We start from the raw sequence: 15,295 nt of genomic DNA, 5'->3' as shown, positions 1-15,295 counted from the left end.
GGGAAGAAAGGGCCCCCACATCCGAACAGACCAGACTGCAGCAGGGCCACGCGGGGAACAGACACCTGTCACGCGAAGAGCAGCTGATGGAAGGGGTTGCCTGGCTTGAGGAAGGGTGGGAAGGCCTGTCATGAGACAGACCTGCTCTTGGCTGCCTCTAGGTCTACACTCAGGAGCGAAGAGTGGATGCAAGTCACAGGGAGACAGACTCAGCTCAACATAAGGCAAGACCTCTGCTCAAACTAAGGATGCAGCGGGCTCCCTGTCCCTGGAGGGAATCAAGGACAGACTGAAGCCCCTCTTGACAATTGTTGTAGAGAAAATTAAACCAGTGGACAGAAAGTTGAACTAGAAAAACACTGATGCCTTTCTGGCCCAGGGATACCCTAATTCTGTAAATCGGAAAAGGATCCTTTTTCTTCCAGTCACTGCAGAGGAGAAAGTGTGGTTTGGTTACATCAAGAAGGCTAGTTTTTCAGGGCAGTTCAGCATTCTCCAACTGTCACCCTCCTCACCTCTGTCTGTTTAGTGCAACTAAGGGATTTACCAAAGGCAGCTGCTACCAGAGGGGTTAGAAGCTGCTCTCTTCCCAGCCGCCCCTCCACCCCGGCCCAGCCCTCCTCTCCTGCCGGGCCCTTGGCCCAGCGGCAGGGGGCCCTTGGCCCAGCGGCAGGTCTGCCTGCCGAGTCCAAGGCTGAGAGGGACCTGGGGAAACTGTTAGTCTCGCTCAGGATGTAACGGGATGGAGCGAAGGGAGACTCAGCAGGCTGACTGTTCTGGGGAGGAGGCTGGCTGCTGGCTGCTGGCAATGGAAGACAGGGGGCTAGGCAGGCCGGAGGAGGCTGGAAAAGCTGTGAAAGGCACAGCCGGGGTTGGACAGGGGACAAGGACATAAGTACCTAAGTGATGGGTCTGCAGGGGACACAGAGGACCCTTGTATCAAAAAAATAAGAATAAACAGCCGTTTCAACTGGCGTGTTTCCCTCTTCACCGGCTGACTTCCTTGGCTGCAGGCTTTGGTTCTGGAAAATGCTAATATTCCCGGGGGTGGGGGGGGGGTGACACTTTTAAAACTTGTGGGAGGCAGCGGATGTGACACCAACATCAAAGGTTTGGAGTGAGGATTTAGTGGGAGAAGTCGAGTGCACGATGGTGCACGGTGCCTAAACCTGGTGAGGCCTCATTCCCCTGCCCCTGCCTCAGGCTGTACGGTCAGCAGACCTTTTCTGCAGAGCAGATTCTGACTGACAGACAGGAGGGAGGGGCCAAGGTGCTGCCAGCAGGGATCAGGCAGAGAAGAAGATGCCTGAATGGCGTATTTCACCTGCTTCTCAGTTTTGTCCCGTCCCACTCCCGGGCTTAGGTCCCAAGAACAGGCAGGAAGGGCCAGGCCACAGGGCCAGAGGAGAGAAAGGTGCTGGGGAGCGGGCTGAGAGTTCTTTCTCATCCCTGGGTGGAGTCAGATCACTGATGAGGGGGAGATGCATGAGCCAGGTCCCAGGCTAGAGAACTGGGACAGGCCAAGGTCCAGAAAGCCTCCTCATGCAAGCTGGCATGGGACGGCCTCGGTCGTCCCACTACAGAGGCAGAATGGACCCTCACTTCTGTCTCTTCCACAGTGCTCAGAGAAGCAGGGAGAGGAGGTAAGAACCATGTGCTCTTGAAAATGGACCAAATCTCTTCTTCATGCATGTAATAAGAATGGTTATAGAGCCCATCTTACTTGGTTATCATGAGGTTTTTTAAATGAGATTATTTAAAGCCTTGAGCAGAGTGTCCAGCACATAGTAAATGCTCACTAAATGGTTCATTTTACATCACAAAGAACAAAAGGCCTCCCACAGCAAATGCTTCCTAGGGGCAGCACAGGGAAGGCCCATGACTGCCCCAGACACTCCCAAGGGGCCCTGGGCATCATCCCCTACTGCCCAGTCTGTCCCCCACCCCCTACTGCCACAACCGGGGCTGCAGGGTAAAGCAACAGTAATTAAATGTGTATCACACTGTGGGCCCAGATACCTTCCACCCAACTACCTTGAGAGGCATCATTATCCCTGTGTCACGTGGGAGAGAACTTAGGCTCAGAGAGGTAAAGTAGCCTGCTTAACATCACACAGCCCATGAACAGTGGGGCTGCTTGGTTTGACTCCAGAGATGGTTCCCTGCACTGCCCCACTCTGCATTTCCCTTCAGTTTCACAAACGCAGAGATTGTGCAAAGATGGAGCTGACCTCCAGCCACTCCACTCCAGGCCCTGGCCTTGGTCAAAAGGGACCCAAGGAAGGAAGGGAAGGGAAAAGGAACACCTGGGTGTGCCACGTGCTCCCGAGGTGTGGGCACTGTGTCCCCCTTTGAGTATGCCACCCTGTTTAATCCCCTCACCGTCCCCGTTTCATAGATAAGACAATGAGAGGCTGGAAGAGAGCCTACCCCACTTCCCCAAGATCACACAGGCAGTAAACAGTGGCAGAAGGTGTAGAACTATAGGACACCAAACCACGAGAAGGACATTCAAGTGTTTAGAAAGAAACCCTAGCGCAAGCATAAAAAAAGAAGATCTGAGCTATGTACGAAGATACCAGAAAAATAAGCAGCATATTACACTGGTGGAAACAAGGAAGGGAAGGCTCTGAGTCCATTCTGAGGGTCCGAAAGGGGAACTCCATGGCAGGGCTGGGTGGTCTCACCAAAGGGGCCTCAGAGGCCACAGTGGGGAACCCCAGCTCCCCCATACTCAATGGGATGGCCAGGATGGCCATGCCTGGTCTCCTTACCGCATCCCCTCCCCCTGGCATCGTTAGAACCAGGCACTTGCCGATGTCCTGATTTTTTCTTTTTCCATTAAAGAGAAACAATGTAATCCACAATTCAACTCTACTTGGATCAAAAACTGCTTATTAAAAATCTACTTTTGTGAAGAAGGCCAGGGAGTGGTGTGATTCCCCATGGAACGATCTCCGTTATGTCTAATTTTGAGAGCTGGAAAATAGAATTAGATTCCTGTTCCTCATTCGACTCAAGAGTGTCTCTTGGCCCTGCATTAATAAGGAAGATGGAAGAGGTCTCTTCCCAAGCTCTGAGCTGCATTTCCCTTCAGAACCTCATTTCTTCATCCTGAGATTAGAGTTTTAATCCTCTTGGCCCTTGAACTTCTCCTGTGCGGCCCCACCTTCCTTCCCTGGGCCCTGGTAGGCTGCGGCCAGCGTCACTCAGCTGCACAGTGGATGAGTTCTCCAAGCAGAGGCACTGTGTGGTCGCTGAGTCCCACCCGGGCTGTAGGTGGCCCCTCTGGCACCAGGGCAGGCTCCGCCTCTCCAGCACCCTGTCTGTGCCCAGCCATCTCACACACTGCTGGAGGGAGCACGGGGACACGCTGCTCCGCAGAGATCTCTGCCTTTCAAAGGACACTGTCCCTGCCAGGCACAGTCCCTGAGCTGCCGCTCTGAGGCCGTCTGCACAGACCCGGAGAGCGGGAGGGCTCGTGGAGGAGGAAGCCTCGGCTCAGAGCCAGAGGACCCGAGTTAGGGTCTCGGCTTCACCACATACCAGTTGGGTGACCTTAAGCAAATCCCTCAACAGCTCTCAGACTCTGTTTTCTCAGCTCTAGAATGACTGGGGAGGAGGGAGGTGAAGTGGCAAAACATAAGCGAAAGTGCTTTGCAATCTGCAAGGAACTGTTTGAATGTCAAGGAATGTCATAAAGCTAATGGAAAGAGCCCTGGGCTAGGAGGCGACAGAATCCAGCATTGTGCTCAGCACGCTCAGTGGATGCTTAACAAACAGCTGAGCCACTACCTCCCCAAACCCAGGAAGAGCTGATGTGCAGGAAACCAGGCTCAGCCTAAGAGCAAGAGGGATGGTGGCCAGACACAAGAAAGAACTTCCTGCCAGGTTGGTAAGAAGTTCCCGGCACAGAGGAAAGCTGCAACAGTATCCCTGCCTGGAGATATTTACAGCCTGTCCTTGGTCTCTCAGCATCCCTGCCGTGTGCATGGGTACACCAGGTAGGTCCTGCCTGATTGGGCTTCCGGCAGGAATTTTAAGGGGAGAATCATTGATTCTGTTACGCCATGCAGTGGTTCGAGGTTGCCACATGCAGAGGGCCACCTGGAGGAATACGTGTCCTGTGGGCTTTTAGCTCAGCATCCTTTAGGGACTTACGGTCAAAGCCATTTGGAACCTGATGAGGTAAATACTTGTTTTGGCTGCAGGACAACTTAGCCCATCCGTGCTATCCTACGACTCTCCACGAGGGGGAATAAAATGAAGTGTTTATCCAAACATCTCTTTTTTTTGGTCACAAAACTCTGTCCACAAAACACTTTTCATCCAGAACAGTGCTGTCCAAGAGAACTTTCTGTGATGACATGAATGCTGTGTATCTGTGCTGTCCACGTGTGGCCACTGAGTACTTGAAGTGCAGCATTTGTGAGACTGAAGAACTGCATTTTAAACTTTATTTAACTTTAAAATGGGGAATTCTGATACCTCCAAATCCCCTGGGCGGTTGTGACAATTAAATAAGCTGTACACAAAGCACACAAAGTAGGACCCAGTCACTTTGTTTCTTGGGTAGTACAGAGCAGATCATAAATTGGGGTTGAATAAATGAACGAATGCACATGTGAGGCAGTCAGGTGCAAAGGCCTGAAGGTAAAGAAGGTGGCTCTGACCCTGACAGGCAGGGGGGCCTTTCATGTACAGATGCTGCAGGGAGTCCTACAGAGTGGAGTAAGGACTTCATGCACAGCAGCTCTGAGAAGCCACAGAGAGGATCCCCGCTGGAGATGGCATTACTCTGACAGCGCAACCCACCCAGGCCTGCAAGCTAGGACCTGCACAGGTCACACATGCCTGGCGATGGGGCCTTGGGCCCCAGTGGCAGCCAGTGGCCAGCACCTGCTGGGCTGCATGTGGGTACACAGCTGCCACTGGAAGCATACAGATGCATAGATTTGCTGGAAAGTCCTGGCTTACATTAGCTAAATCTCATAAACACTAAATTTATGTCACAAATTGTCTGAGAGTCAGAGATTGCATTTCTAAAGCCTGCATTTGCAAAAAACGCTTTATCGGGAATTGCCCTTGGACCTTGTTCCCTCAGCAAAACCCGCTCTCTACGGGGAAGAAGCTCTGCAGCCCATCAAGTACAAATACATCCAATGTTATATTTTCCTGTTGCAGCTCCTTAACGATGAGGCTGAAAATATGGGAATTGAGTTCCAGATGCAAAACAGCTCGGACGCTTTCCAGTCTCCCTGTAACCCAGTTCTCTCTGTTCCACCCATGCCTAGGGAGTTCTGGCAGAGGGTGCTCGTGGGCCACCCTCTCTCACACCTACACACACGGGCAAACAGCCAAGGACATGCAGCAATGCCGGGCCCTCCTGTTTCGGTCCCCACGATCTGAGGGAGCCCTCCCCTTCCTGCTGGCGTGGCTCTGACAAGAGGCCAATCAGCCAGGCTGAGATCAACAAGCCGGGTCGGTCGTCGGGGCAGAGCTGGCCTGGGGGAACTTACATTCTGCTTTGGCACAGATGAGGCAGGCGGTGGTGCAGTTGAAGAAGTTCAGGATCCCAGCGACAGCCACGCTGATGTCGGTGTTGCTGGGGTGGAGGTTCAGGGTTGTGAACCTCTGGAACTGGAACTTGATAAACTCCTCGGGGGCCACTTTGAAATGAGGGACCTGGGGAGGGGGGGAGCAAAACTGGGCAGCAAGGAGCATCCAGAACAAGCGAGAAGGAAGGAGCGATGAGTGAGAGAAGGCTGCAGAGGCTGGGCTCTTGCACGCACGACCTTGGCCACACACCGGCTGGAGACAACTTGCACCTGCGCTGCAGGAGGAAGACATCCCTGCTAATGCTTTAGAGGAGAACGCCCAGATGGGGAACCCTTGGGCAGGAGACCTGGTGAAATGTACTGTGCACCTCAGAGCCAGGGTCTGTGGCCCTGAGAAGGCAAATGAACAGGTCTGTATTCTCAGAGGAGCTGCCAGCTCCTGGGCAGCGGGACAAATGGCTCTCCAAGGCATGATCCTTACCATACTTTATTTGTAGTTAATAAATCAGAGCAGAGATGGCAGAAGGAGAAAAACACTGCCCTAGGGACTAAGAACGGAGACCTATCAGCTCAGCCTAGTCAACAGGTATAAAAACCAGCTCCCAACGAACAGCCTAGATGAAGGCCTGGATGGGTCGATCCACAGAGGTAGGTACAGGGAAGGAAGTGCCGCAGGCTAAGGAGCCGTCTACAGAGCATCCTCTCGGGGCCAGGTAAATAAATACCTGCTTCGGCGTCATTACGACAGTGTCAGCTTCCCTCTTTGTCTATTACTGACATTTCCAGGAGGCACTGCCCCTGCCTTCTGCCGGTCCACTCCCGGGAAGGGACATTAACAGGCTCTGATGGCTGCTCTCTTGGAGGCTTAGGTTATCGGGGTAGGTAATAGGAAAGTTAAAATGTAATAAGCTGCCATCCACCTGATTTTATTCTGTTCCCCTCTTCCCTGGTACCCAGAGTCAGGAGAGCCGGAGGCTGCATGGTGACTCTATGAGAGATGGGCCTCAAACCTCTCAGCCTCCCTTAGGACCAGTGCCCCCCAGGAGGGCCAAATTATGCGAGCAGGGGTTTGGACCGATGTTAAAGCAAGTAAGACTGAGAGAAGACAGCAGAAAGAACTTCCTGGGGGGTGAGCTGGTTGGCTCCTGCAATGGTTATTCAGAAACGACTGCAGAAGTTTCCTTCGCCTGGGCTGGCCCAGAGCCTGGAATGGTGTTGAGCTGGTCTCTGTAGGATTCTGCTACCTTAGCCTTTTGGGTTTCTGGGAGAAGTCAGCCACAGACCAGAGCACCTGTGAGACTGGAGTGAGGCGAGGGTGAAGATTTAGCAGAAACTAGGGAGAAAATTCATGAATCCAGCTCGGATTAGCCTTGAACCGTAGGGCGAGGGCGAAAATGTTTTCCAGTGAAGACCGGAAAGCACAGGCTTAGAGGGAGCCTGCTGAGTTAGGAGAAGATTCTAGAGTGAGTTGGCCTGGGCTGTGTCACAAAGGGGTTTTCTTCCCAGCTTGTGCTTTGCATCCCATACACTCTGTCTAGAATACATAACAAATGTGCCCCAAAAGGGAAAAGGCCGCAAAGGGGCAGGATGCAGGCCAAAGCTGGGCGAAGGCATGGTGGCCAGGCTGGCTGGCTTACACACTCGAGCGTCCCTGACCAAGGCCATCCTGCCTACGGGGTTCCACTAGCAGCTAACTCACCCCGCAGTGTAATGCACCGTTAGACACACCCTTCAATCCACAGACCCAGAGGAGGATCAGGGAGAAGACTCAGGAAAAGGCGGGCCCAGGCAGGGGCAGCTTCCCTCTTCTGGACAAAGATGGTAATTGATTTGCGACTGCAAATGCATCCCAGGAAGTCATCGCGGAGGTGTGTGGGGGAAGGAGAGGTGAGCAGAACGGAGGGGAGGGCAGTGAGGCAGAGAGCAGCCAGTCCCAGGCGCCACGGAGATGCTGGCGGCCTTTACACGTACAAGCTCCTTGGCAAGAACTCCATGGCTTTTCCCTGGAGCAGAGGGGAATCACTGAGAGGCATTCAGCCTCATAAAATATGAAGAGCAACACATGATCTGAGCGGAGAAGAGAGGCTGAGCCGGGAGAACATGATCAGGCCCAGGAGGGGTAACCGTCCCTGGGCAGCACAACCTGTCTGGCGCCAGGACCCGGGTGGCAGGATGGGGAAGACGGTTGCAAATCAGGGTCTCTGCCTCCGGCCTGAAATGCCAAACAGGGTTATGGGATGTATTACCAGAGATCAGATCGCCCCTGAACCCCAAGAGGAGGCCATTCTGGAGTGGGGGCTGGGGGGATGGTGGTAAGGAACAGAGAAGAATGTGAGCCAGGGAGGAGGGAGAGAGGGAACAGAAAAGGAGAGAGCAGAAAAGTCAAAGTGGGGAGCTGAGGTCTTGGCAACCTCACACGGTGAAGGTCATCACAGCGAATGCAGGACTGACATCCTGCCACAGACCTGAGCTGCTGCTTGGAGAACAGCAAGAAAGATTTAAATTAAACAGCAGGTCTAACTTCCTGTGACCAAGGCTGGGAGATGCTGGAAGGGGCGGCAGAAGGACAGAACCTCCTGTCTCTGGCCTCGGATGACCCGAGTCATCTTCCGGGACATCTGAAAGGAGGCAGGGGATGGGGAGCGGTCAGCATGGGGGTGGCCCATGGCAAGAAGAGTGGGGGCCTCGCCTAAAAGGGCAGCAGCCCAGTGCTTGGGAGCACCGCCCTCCTCGGGACTGGGGCTTGGATCGCACGTCACTTCAGCGTGCAGGTGACAATCCTGGGAACGGGCTCATGAAATAGAGAAGATAAATATTCTGCCCTCTGATCATAAGGAAGTGGTGGCATCTAAGGAGCAGGTTCCAGAGGACATGGGGTAGGCAGAAACCTGGGTGCTGCTCTGCTGCTTCTGCAGGGACAGTTTGCTGAGAAGGTGTCTGGCCAGCAGTGGGTGTCCCGTCCTTTTTCTAGAACCAGAATCTCCCAGGGATAAAGTTTATGGAAGGCTGAGCTTCCAGCCCCTAGAACAGGTGCAAGAGTGATCCTCTGCAGGGCCCCTCCCCAGCTCCTGACTCCAGGACCCCCGCCTCCAATCTCCATTTGTTCCTGAGGACTTAGCTCAAAGGCCTTTGGGGACAGAGAGAGGCTAGGGGACACTATGCCACTGACTCCCAGGGATATCTCTGGAGGGGAAGGACTGACTGATTCCAGGACGGACTAGGGAAGGTCCCGGCAACAGCAGACTCTCTGAAGTTTCGAGCTGGCTTTCTGTAGGAGAATAGGGGGGAGTTGGCCTACTAGGGACTCAAAACCCCCCAACCCACCCCCGCCGACTGGCTTCATCTCCCATGGCACTAACGTTAGAGGAAATGGACTCAACACTTTGAAGCTAGAGAGATCCCAGGGAAAGGCGACACCCGAGGAGGAATTTACTGATTGGAGAGGTAAACACTGGAATTAATGAATTTGAAGAAGAAAGCAAAGTAAAAACCTCTTTTCTAAGGAACTTATGAAACAGAGGTTTTCAAACTTTATTTATTACAATGAAATGTAAGCTGTGCCTCCCCTCAAAGGCATTCTTTCCCAGTATCCCCACAGCTAAGCAGATAACCACAAAGCAACTCATGTGGAGCTCCGACTTTCGGCCTTTGGTCTCCCTGGGACCACCACCCTCTGCAGCCTGTCCTTCCACCCACTGTCCCCAAGGGGTCCCTGCAGGACCCTCAGACTCAGAGGACCTCAGCTTGAAAATCTTGTAAAACCTCTCCCTGCCCTCCCACCCCCACCATCTGAACAATCTGGAGAAAAGTAAGTGCCTCAAGGAGGACCACTTGGTATCAGTTAACACCAAGCAGGCCTTCATGGGCTCCTCCAGCCCTTAGGAGCCCAGGACATCTTTGGGCCCGGGCACAGGCTGCCAGGTGGCAGAGAGTCCCCCGACCTGGCTCAACACTCACCTCCTTCTCCCCACAGATGTTGCTGATGATGGAGCTGGAGGCTGGGCTGGAAGATGGTCCCAGGACGGCGACCACCCCTTTGGGGAGGATCTGACACACTGCAGCCGGCAACAGGGCAGAGCGTGGGGAGCAGGAGAGGAAAGAAGGCACTCATCAGGGGTGGCGTGGGCTGGCTCCCCTGCCTGGGTCTCGGCCTCAGTCCCCTAATAATCCTCACTCTTGGGCCCTCACCTTCCCCCCACCCCCGTCCCCGGTCCCTCTCCCACCCTGCCAAACCCAGGGCCTCTCGTCCCTGGACTCTGCAGCTCCCGGACAGTTTTATTGGAGTTTATAGGCAGCATTAAATGAGGAAATGACCCAGATTATGACAACATACGGCCACAGCCAACAGGGTGTATAAATTGTCTGGGCTGTCACTGAAGGACAGAGGCTCCTGGCGACAACCTGCAGATTCCATCTCGGCCTGTCCTGCAGTACGGGTGTAGGGGGCCCAGGGACCGCTGCTGCAGGGGCAGTGGGCCCTGCTCACGGGGTGGCGACCCAGCATGCCATCTGTTAGCCCCCCAAATATGAAGAGAAGAGTCTAGGGAGGAAGGACGGCAGAGCCCAGAGGGACAAAGGGCGTCAAGGGTGATGCAGGCAGGGAGAAGAAAGCAGACTCAGCTAGGGTCAAAGGGAGTAGGAGAGAAGAAAGAGAAAATGAGAGGCAGAGACAGGCAGGCAGAGGCAGAGAGGGGCTTAACGCCATACCGTCAGCCTCCACTACCTGCTTCCTTAGCACGCCCACGGGGTTTCCTGACCAGCCAGCATGCTCTGCGGTCTCAGGCTGCCCTGTGGGGAAGGAGCCCTTCCCTCCTCTACTCTGGACACCACTCCCCTGTCAAGGAGCACCACAAAGGCCGTCTCTTTTCACCATCCCGGGCTCCAGTAGGTGGCTTGATCCTCCCCAGGCTCCTGAAGCCCATGGTTTGCCCCTCTGTTCTAAGTCACTTGTAAAGATGCCCGTGTCAGCCTGTTGTTTCCATGTCTTTCTCCTCTCACTAGATTTCAAACCCCTTAAGGACAGATGAGCCTTTTTATCTCTAAATCCCCACCTCTTGCTTCCTCAGTGCCCAGCACCCTGCCTCCTGGAGCCCAGTTTGTATTCATGGAATGAATGAGTGGATGGATGGGCTATGTATGAGGTCAGAACAGGAGGAGAGAATCTAAGACTGTAAAATGCGAAGACTGACAAAGGAAGGGAACGGGAGAAAAAGGAGGAAACTGACAGAGAGAGAACGTGAGATGATCCTCAGGACCCACTCCGTGATGCCAGAACCAAAGAGCCACCCCTGGGAATATGCACCGAGGTTCCCGGATGCACCACAGGACACCCTTCTCTGCACTAAGCTTAAAGCGTGCCTCTTGGACGCATTTTCCTTCTACTCACATCAAGAGTCAGGCAGAACCATTTCCTAGGCCAGTAGGCTGAGGCTAAGGGGTCCAAGGTTTCTTGCTACGGCAGCTGCAAGCTGGATGCGCCTTCTCCTGGACTAGGGTCCCTGCCACTGGCCCACACAGCCAAATGCTCGCCCTAAGGAGGCGCAGAGCACCAGTGTTGCAATTTACCATATGAATCGAGACCCAGCCCAGCAATTTACCACATAACCACACACCTGGCAATGTCTGCTCTCCGCAGGCACCTCAGGCAGGCATCCTGCAATGTTACTGAGCTCAGCTGACCGAAAGGCAGTGGGTGCCTGAGGGGGACTCATGTCCTGTGTCAGAGTCCACCCCGCCCCCCAGCCCCAGGGACAGAGGAACCTCAGCAGGTTTTACTTTTGAAGAATGTTCTTCAAAGATCAGGCTAGTTGCCCGTCCGTCCTCTCGTGTGACCTCAGCCAGCTTTTAACTCTTACTGCCTGCTGGGCGCTCTAGATTCATCAGCCTTCAGATTCCTACACCAGCCTCAGGAGAGGATCTTAGTTCCTGATTCACCAATAAGGAAGCAGCATCCGAGGGATGTTAAGCGACTCTCCTGAAAGCACAGCCCTAATTAAAGTCAGGGCCAGCACTGGAATTCACGTCTCCAGAGCTGACACTATTTTCACAGCCACCTACTGCGTCTGCCCTACTTCGTGCAGCCACTTTACCCATCTCTGCTCAGCCCCTACAGCCGAGGTCCCGACCTCATCTCCTCCTACCAAATGTGCTCTCCCAAGGTCACCGGTCACCTCTTACTGGAGCTCACCCTCCCCTTTCTGCAGCATTTGATGCTGTTGATGGCATTGTTTATTTTGAATTTCATAACACCATCCAATCTTGATTCTCGCCTGTTGCTCCGATCAGTCGTTCTCACTCTCTTTGCTGACTCCTCTTCCTTCTCTCACCCGCTAAATTCATTGTTTAACCATGTGCCTCCCTCTCCCCGGGCAACCTCACCCTTGCCCGTGGCCTCTGCTCTCACCTCTGCCCACGTGATCCTACACTCTGACCTATGTCCTGGGTCACAAAATCAAGTCGCAACCACCTGCCGGATGTCACCGCAGAGACTTCCTTCCGGCGTCACGCTCTCAACCCATCCCGGCGGCAGGGCGCGGGCGCAGGCGCAGGCGCAGGCGCAGTCACTAAGGGCGCGCACACCGCTGCAAGGCTCTCTGGGTTTGAGGTGTGGCTCTGTGACTTACTAGCCAAGACAGTAGGCAAGTTACCAAAACTGTCTGGGCCTGCTTCCTCATCCACAGACCCGAGCTGCTAACAGCACCTCTCCCGTAGGGATGGTGTGGAAATCAGAGCGAGCCAACACGTACAGAGTGCTTAGAACTGTCCTGATGCGCTTAGAACTGTCCTGATGCGCTACACGACTCTTGTGACTCTGCCCACTGCATCCCATTTGCTATATGCTTTTCATACATGATCTGATGTGATCTTCACCCTTCTAGACAGATTTGCTATTATGCCCACTTAACAGATGGGGAAACTGAGGCTCAGAAAACTTAACTTGTTCAAGATCACACAGGTAATAGATAGCAGAGCTGGGCTTGAATTTGGAGTTCCATCTGGCACCACAGTCCAAGCTCTTAACCACTGCACTTAACCATCACCACCCTTGGCACCTCCAGCTCAAACCGCAGTCACCCCTGACCCTTCTTTGCCTTTCCTCAGGGAATCTATTCACTCACTATACCAATTGGGACCCGGCTCCAACCGCTTGACCTGCTCTCCCCGGCTACCCCCTCCCCGCCTCTCCCACAGTCACTGTTCAGGGCAGCCCCTTTACTACCTGCCTCCTAGGAGTCCTCATTTCCAATCTGTTCTCCAAGCTGTGAGGCAAATTATGATCCTAAAACAGAGCTCCGTGTGCTCCTGCAGGACCGAAAGTTTGTTTTATTTATCTCTGCACCCTCCACACCTAGCACAGGGCCCGATTCAGAGTTATGTGCTCAATAAACAGCTGTTGAACCACACTGAAGCCTGCTCAACATTGAAAATTGGAAATAAACTCAATGTGCAATCATAAGAGAATAGTTATCTAAAGTGTAGGTCATATACTCAAATGGACTATTATTTTAGGCATTTTAAATGCTTATGAACAGTTTATAATAGTATTAAAATATTTATGAAATAATATTAAGAGTAAGACACAGGGTATAAAATTATATGTATACCTATATGAAGGCTACAACTAAACAAATTCAGAAAATGGTTAAGCACTGAGGAATGATGGGAAGACATTATAAAAGCCCACCTTTCTTGAGTGCTAATTATGGCCTGTTCTAAGCACTTTGCAAGAATTGACTTATTTAATTCTCAAAACAACTGGATGAGACAGCTACTATTATAGTCACCTTTATTTTACAGATGAGAAAACAGGATGAAAAAGTTAAAGGGCAGAGCCAAGATTCAAACCCTCATCCCCTGACTCCAGGGTCAGTGCTTAACTGCACCACACAGCCTACTGGGACTGTGATTAACAGGGATATTAAAAGAGATTACTTTGGCCAAAAGACACCGAATGATTTTCTTTCCTTTCTACGATGAGCATATATTCCTTTTATAAAAAGTTGTTAAAAAACAAAAATGTCATTACAAAAAAATTTCTTCCAATGACCAAGTAACTCCAATGAGACTGATCGGCTCTGATCTCCTCCAGACACTCACTCTCCAGCCCTTTCCCCATCGCACCTCCTCCAATATCATGCCAGCTCACCTAAAACGCGGTCCAGATGGTCCTGCCTGAGCCTACTTCCAAGCAGTTCTCTCTGGCTAGCCCTGGGGTTCTTAACCCTGCCTGAGATCTGGGGGCAGAAGTCAGTGGTCTGTGAACACGTTAGGGGAAAAAGTGACATCATTAATCTTTTCTAAGCCCTGAAATTCAGCCATTCCCTTCAATTTTGAACATAGGCAATAAACCACAGTATATTAACAGTACCGGTAACCGTATCACCAACAGACATCACAACTGTTTTCAGATCACAGTACAGCGCTGCACATTTCTTGAAATACCATTTATATTCATTGCTGCTTCAAAATGACCCTAGCACTTAGACCCAGTGCTAGGCTGGGTTATTCAATGCATTAATAAAGAAACACATATATTAACATATCACTATTAAAATAATTTAACTGCATTTCCATATAATTGGTTTTCTTGGTCATCCTATCTATTTTATTTTATTCATTTAAAAACACTTCTCTGAGAAGGACCCCATTAACACGCCCAGCCAGATGCCCATGGTCCAGGCCCTCTCTTGCCTTTCTGTCTGGCAAACTCCTACTGATCCTCCTGTGCCCAGCTCAGTTCTCGCCCCTAGGCAAGATGGCACCTCTCCCTTATTCTATTCACATCACACTATAGCTCGGAGTCAGCTCCGAGCTGGAGCTGCCTAAGATAGAGATCAGCTTTTCGTTCTCTGAATTCCTGGTCGGCTTCTGCCCCAAGCTGGCTCATTATGTTGGGTCTGAGTAGACAGAAACGTCTCCTAAAAATAAATTCTTATAAAAGGCCACCATCCCTTATTCACAATTCCGAAATCCAAAAGGCTCTGCAAATGGATGGTTTTCATCAAACTCATTTGATGGCAAAATCTGATCTCAACAGAGAGATGCGGAGCTATTTATAATATGTAAATATTTGAATGAAAGTAAGCATTTATTTGAGTATGGGGTTCTGCCCCAAACCCCACTGGAGATGCTACTTAATGTATGGTATGTGCACCACATGACCCTTCCAATATCTGGAAAGTTCTAAATGTTAAAACATCCAGTCTCAAGGGTGTGTGGCACTGTGCCTGCCAGTTTGGAGTTTCCGTCTGCCATTTCCCTCACTGGATCAGAAACTCCTTGAGGGCGTGGTTCATATCTATTCAGTCCTGGCAAAAAGGACTTGTTCAACATATGTTTGCTCAATGGACTTGAAATGATCCAAAATGAATCTGGTGAAACTGAATTATCATCTTCCCAGCCATGGTCTGGGGATTTCCTGGGACCTGGGCATTGCTCTTTAGTTCCCTGTAAAGGATGCCCTGCCAACAGGCACAGAAATTGTTTATAAAGGGCCTCCGCTCCGACACCTCCGGGACTCTGGTTCTGCGGGCCCTGGCTGGCCACACGAGGGCTCCAAGCAGTTTGTGTAAGGGATGGGAGGGAAGGGAGGTGCGCTTTATTTCTGCCTCCCAGGAAGCTGAGAAGATAGGGAACAGGGAGACATGAGTGACACTGCCGTGGTAACAGTTTTCCAGCCAGCAGAGATGTTGAGGGCACCTGTCAGAGCAGCTGCTAGAAGACCACCATGGCATGTT

The 15,295-nt window shown here is 52.0% G+C and overlaps 1 protein-coding gene across 5 annotated transcripts in view; it reads right to left on the bottom strand.

The window, feature by feature from the left end:
• GRIK4 (glutamate ionotropic receptor kainate type subunit 4) overlaps positions 1 to 15,295 on the bottom strand; it is a 409,270-nt gene that overhangs the window by 143,713 nt on the left and 250,262 nt on the right. For 4 of the 5 annotated variants that reach the window (XR_008993244.1, XM_057490546.1, XM_057490547.1 and 1 more), the window contains 2 exons: positions 9,516 to 9,613; positions 5,520 to 5,685 (listed from right to left, as the gene is read on the bottom strand). The exons of the other annotated variant lie outside the window; for it this stretch is intronic. Coding sequence is in view for 3 of the 4 variants with exons in the window: in XM_057490546.1 (XP_057346529.1) it covers positions 5,520 to 5,685; positions 9,516 to 9,613 (264 nt within the window). In the remaining variant the exon portion in view is untranslated. The remainder of the gene's footprint in view (positions 1 to 5,519; positions 5,686 to 9,515; positions 9,614 to 15,295) is intronic. 5 annotated transcript variants of the gene reach the window in all.

The sequence above is a fragment of the Manis pentadactyla genome, chromosome 13 (assembly GCF_030020395.1).
Source record: "Manis pentadactyla isolate mManPen7 chromosome 13, mManPen7.hap1, whole genome shotgun sequence".
Taxonomy (NCBI): domain Eukaryota; kingdom Metazoa; phylum Chordata; class Mammalia; order Pholidota; family Manidae; genus Manis; species Manis pentadactyla.
This window is presented reverse-complemented; position numbering and strand designations above follow the sequence as displayed.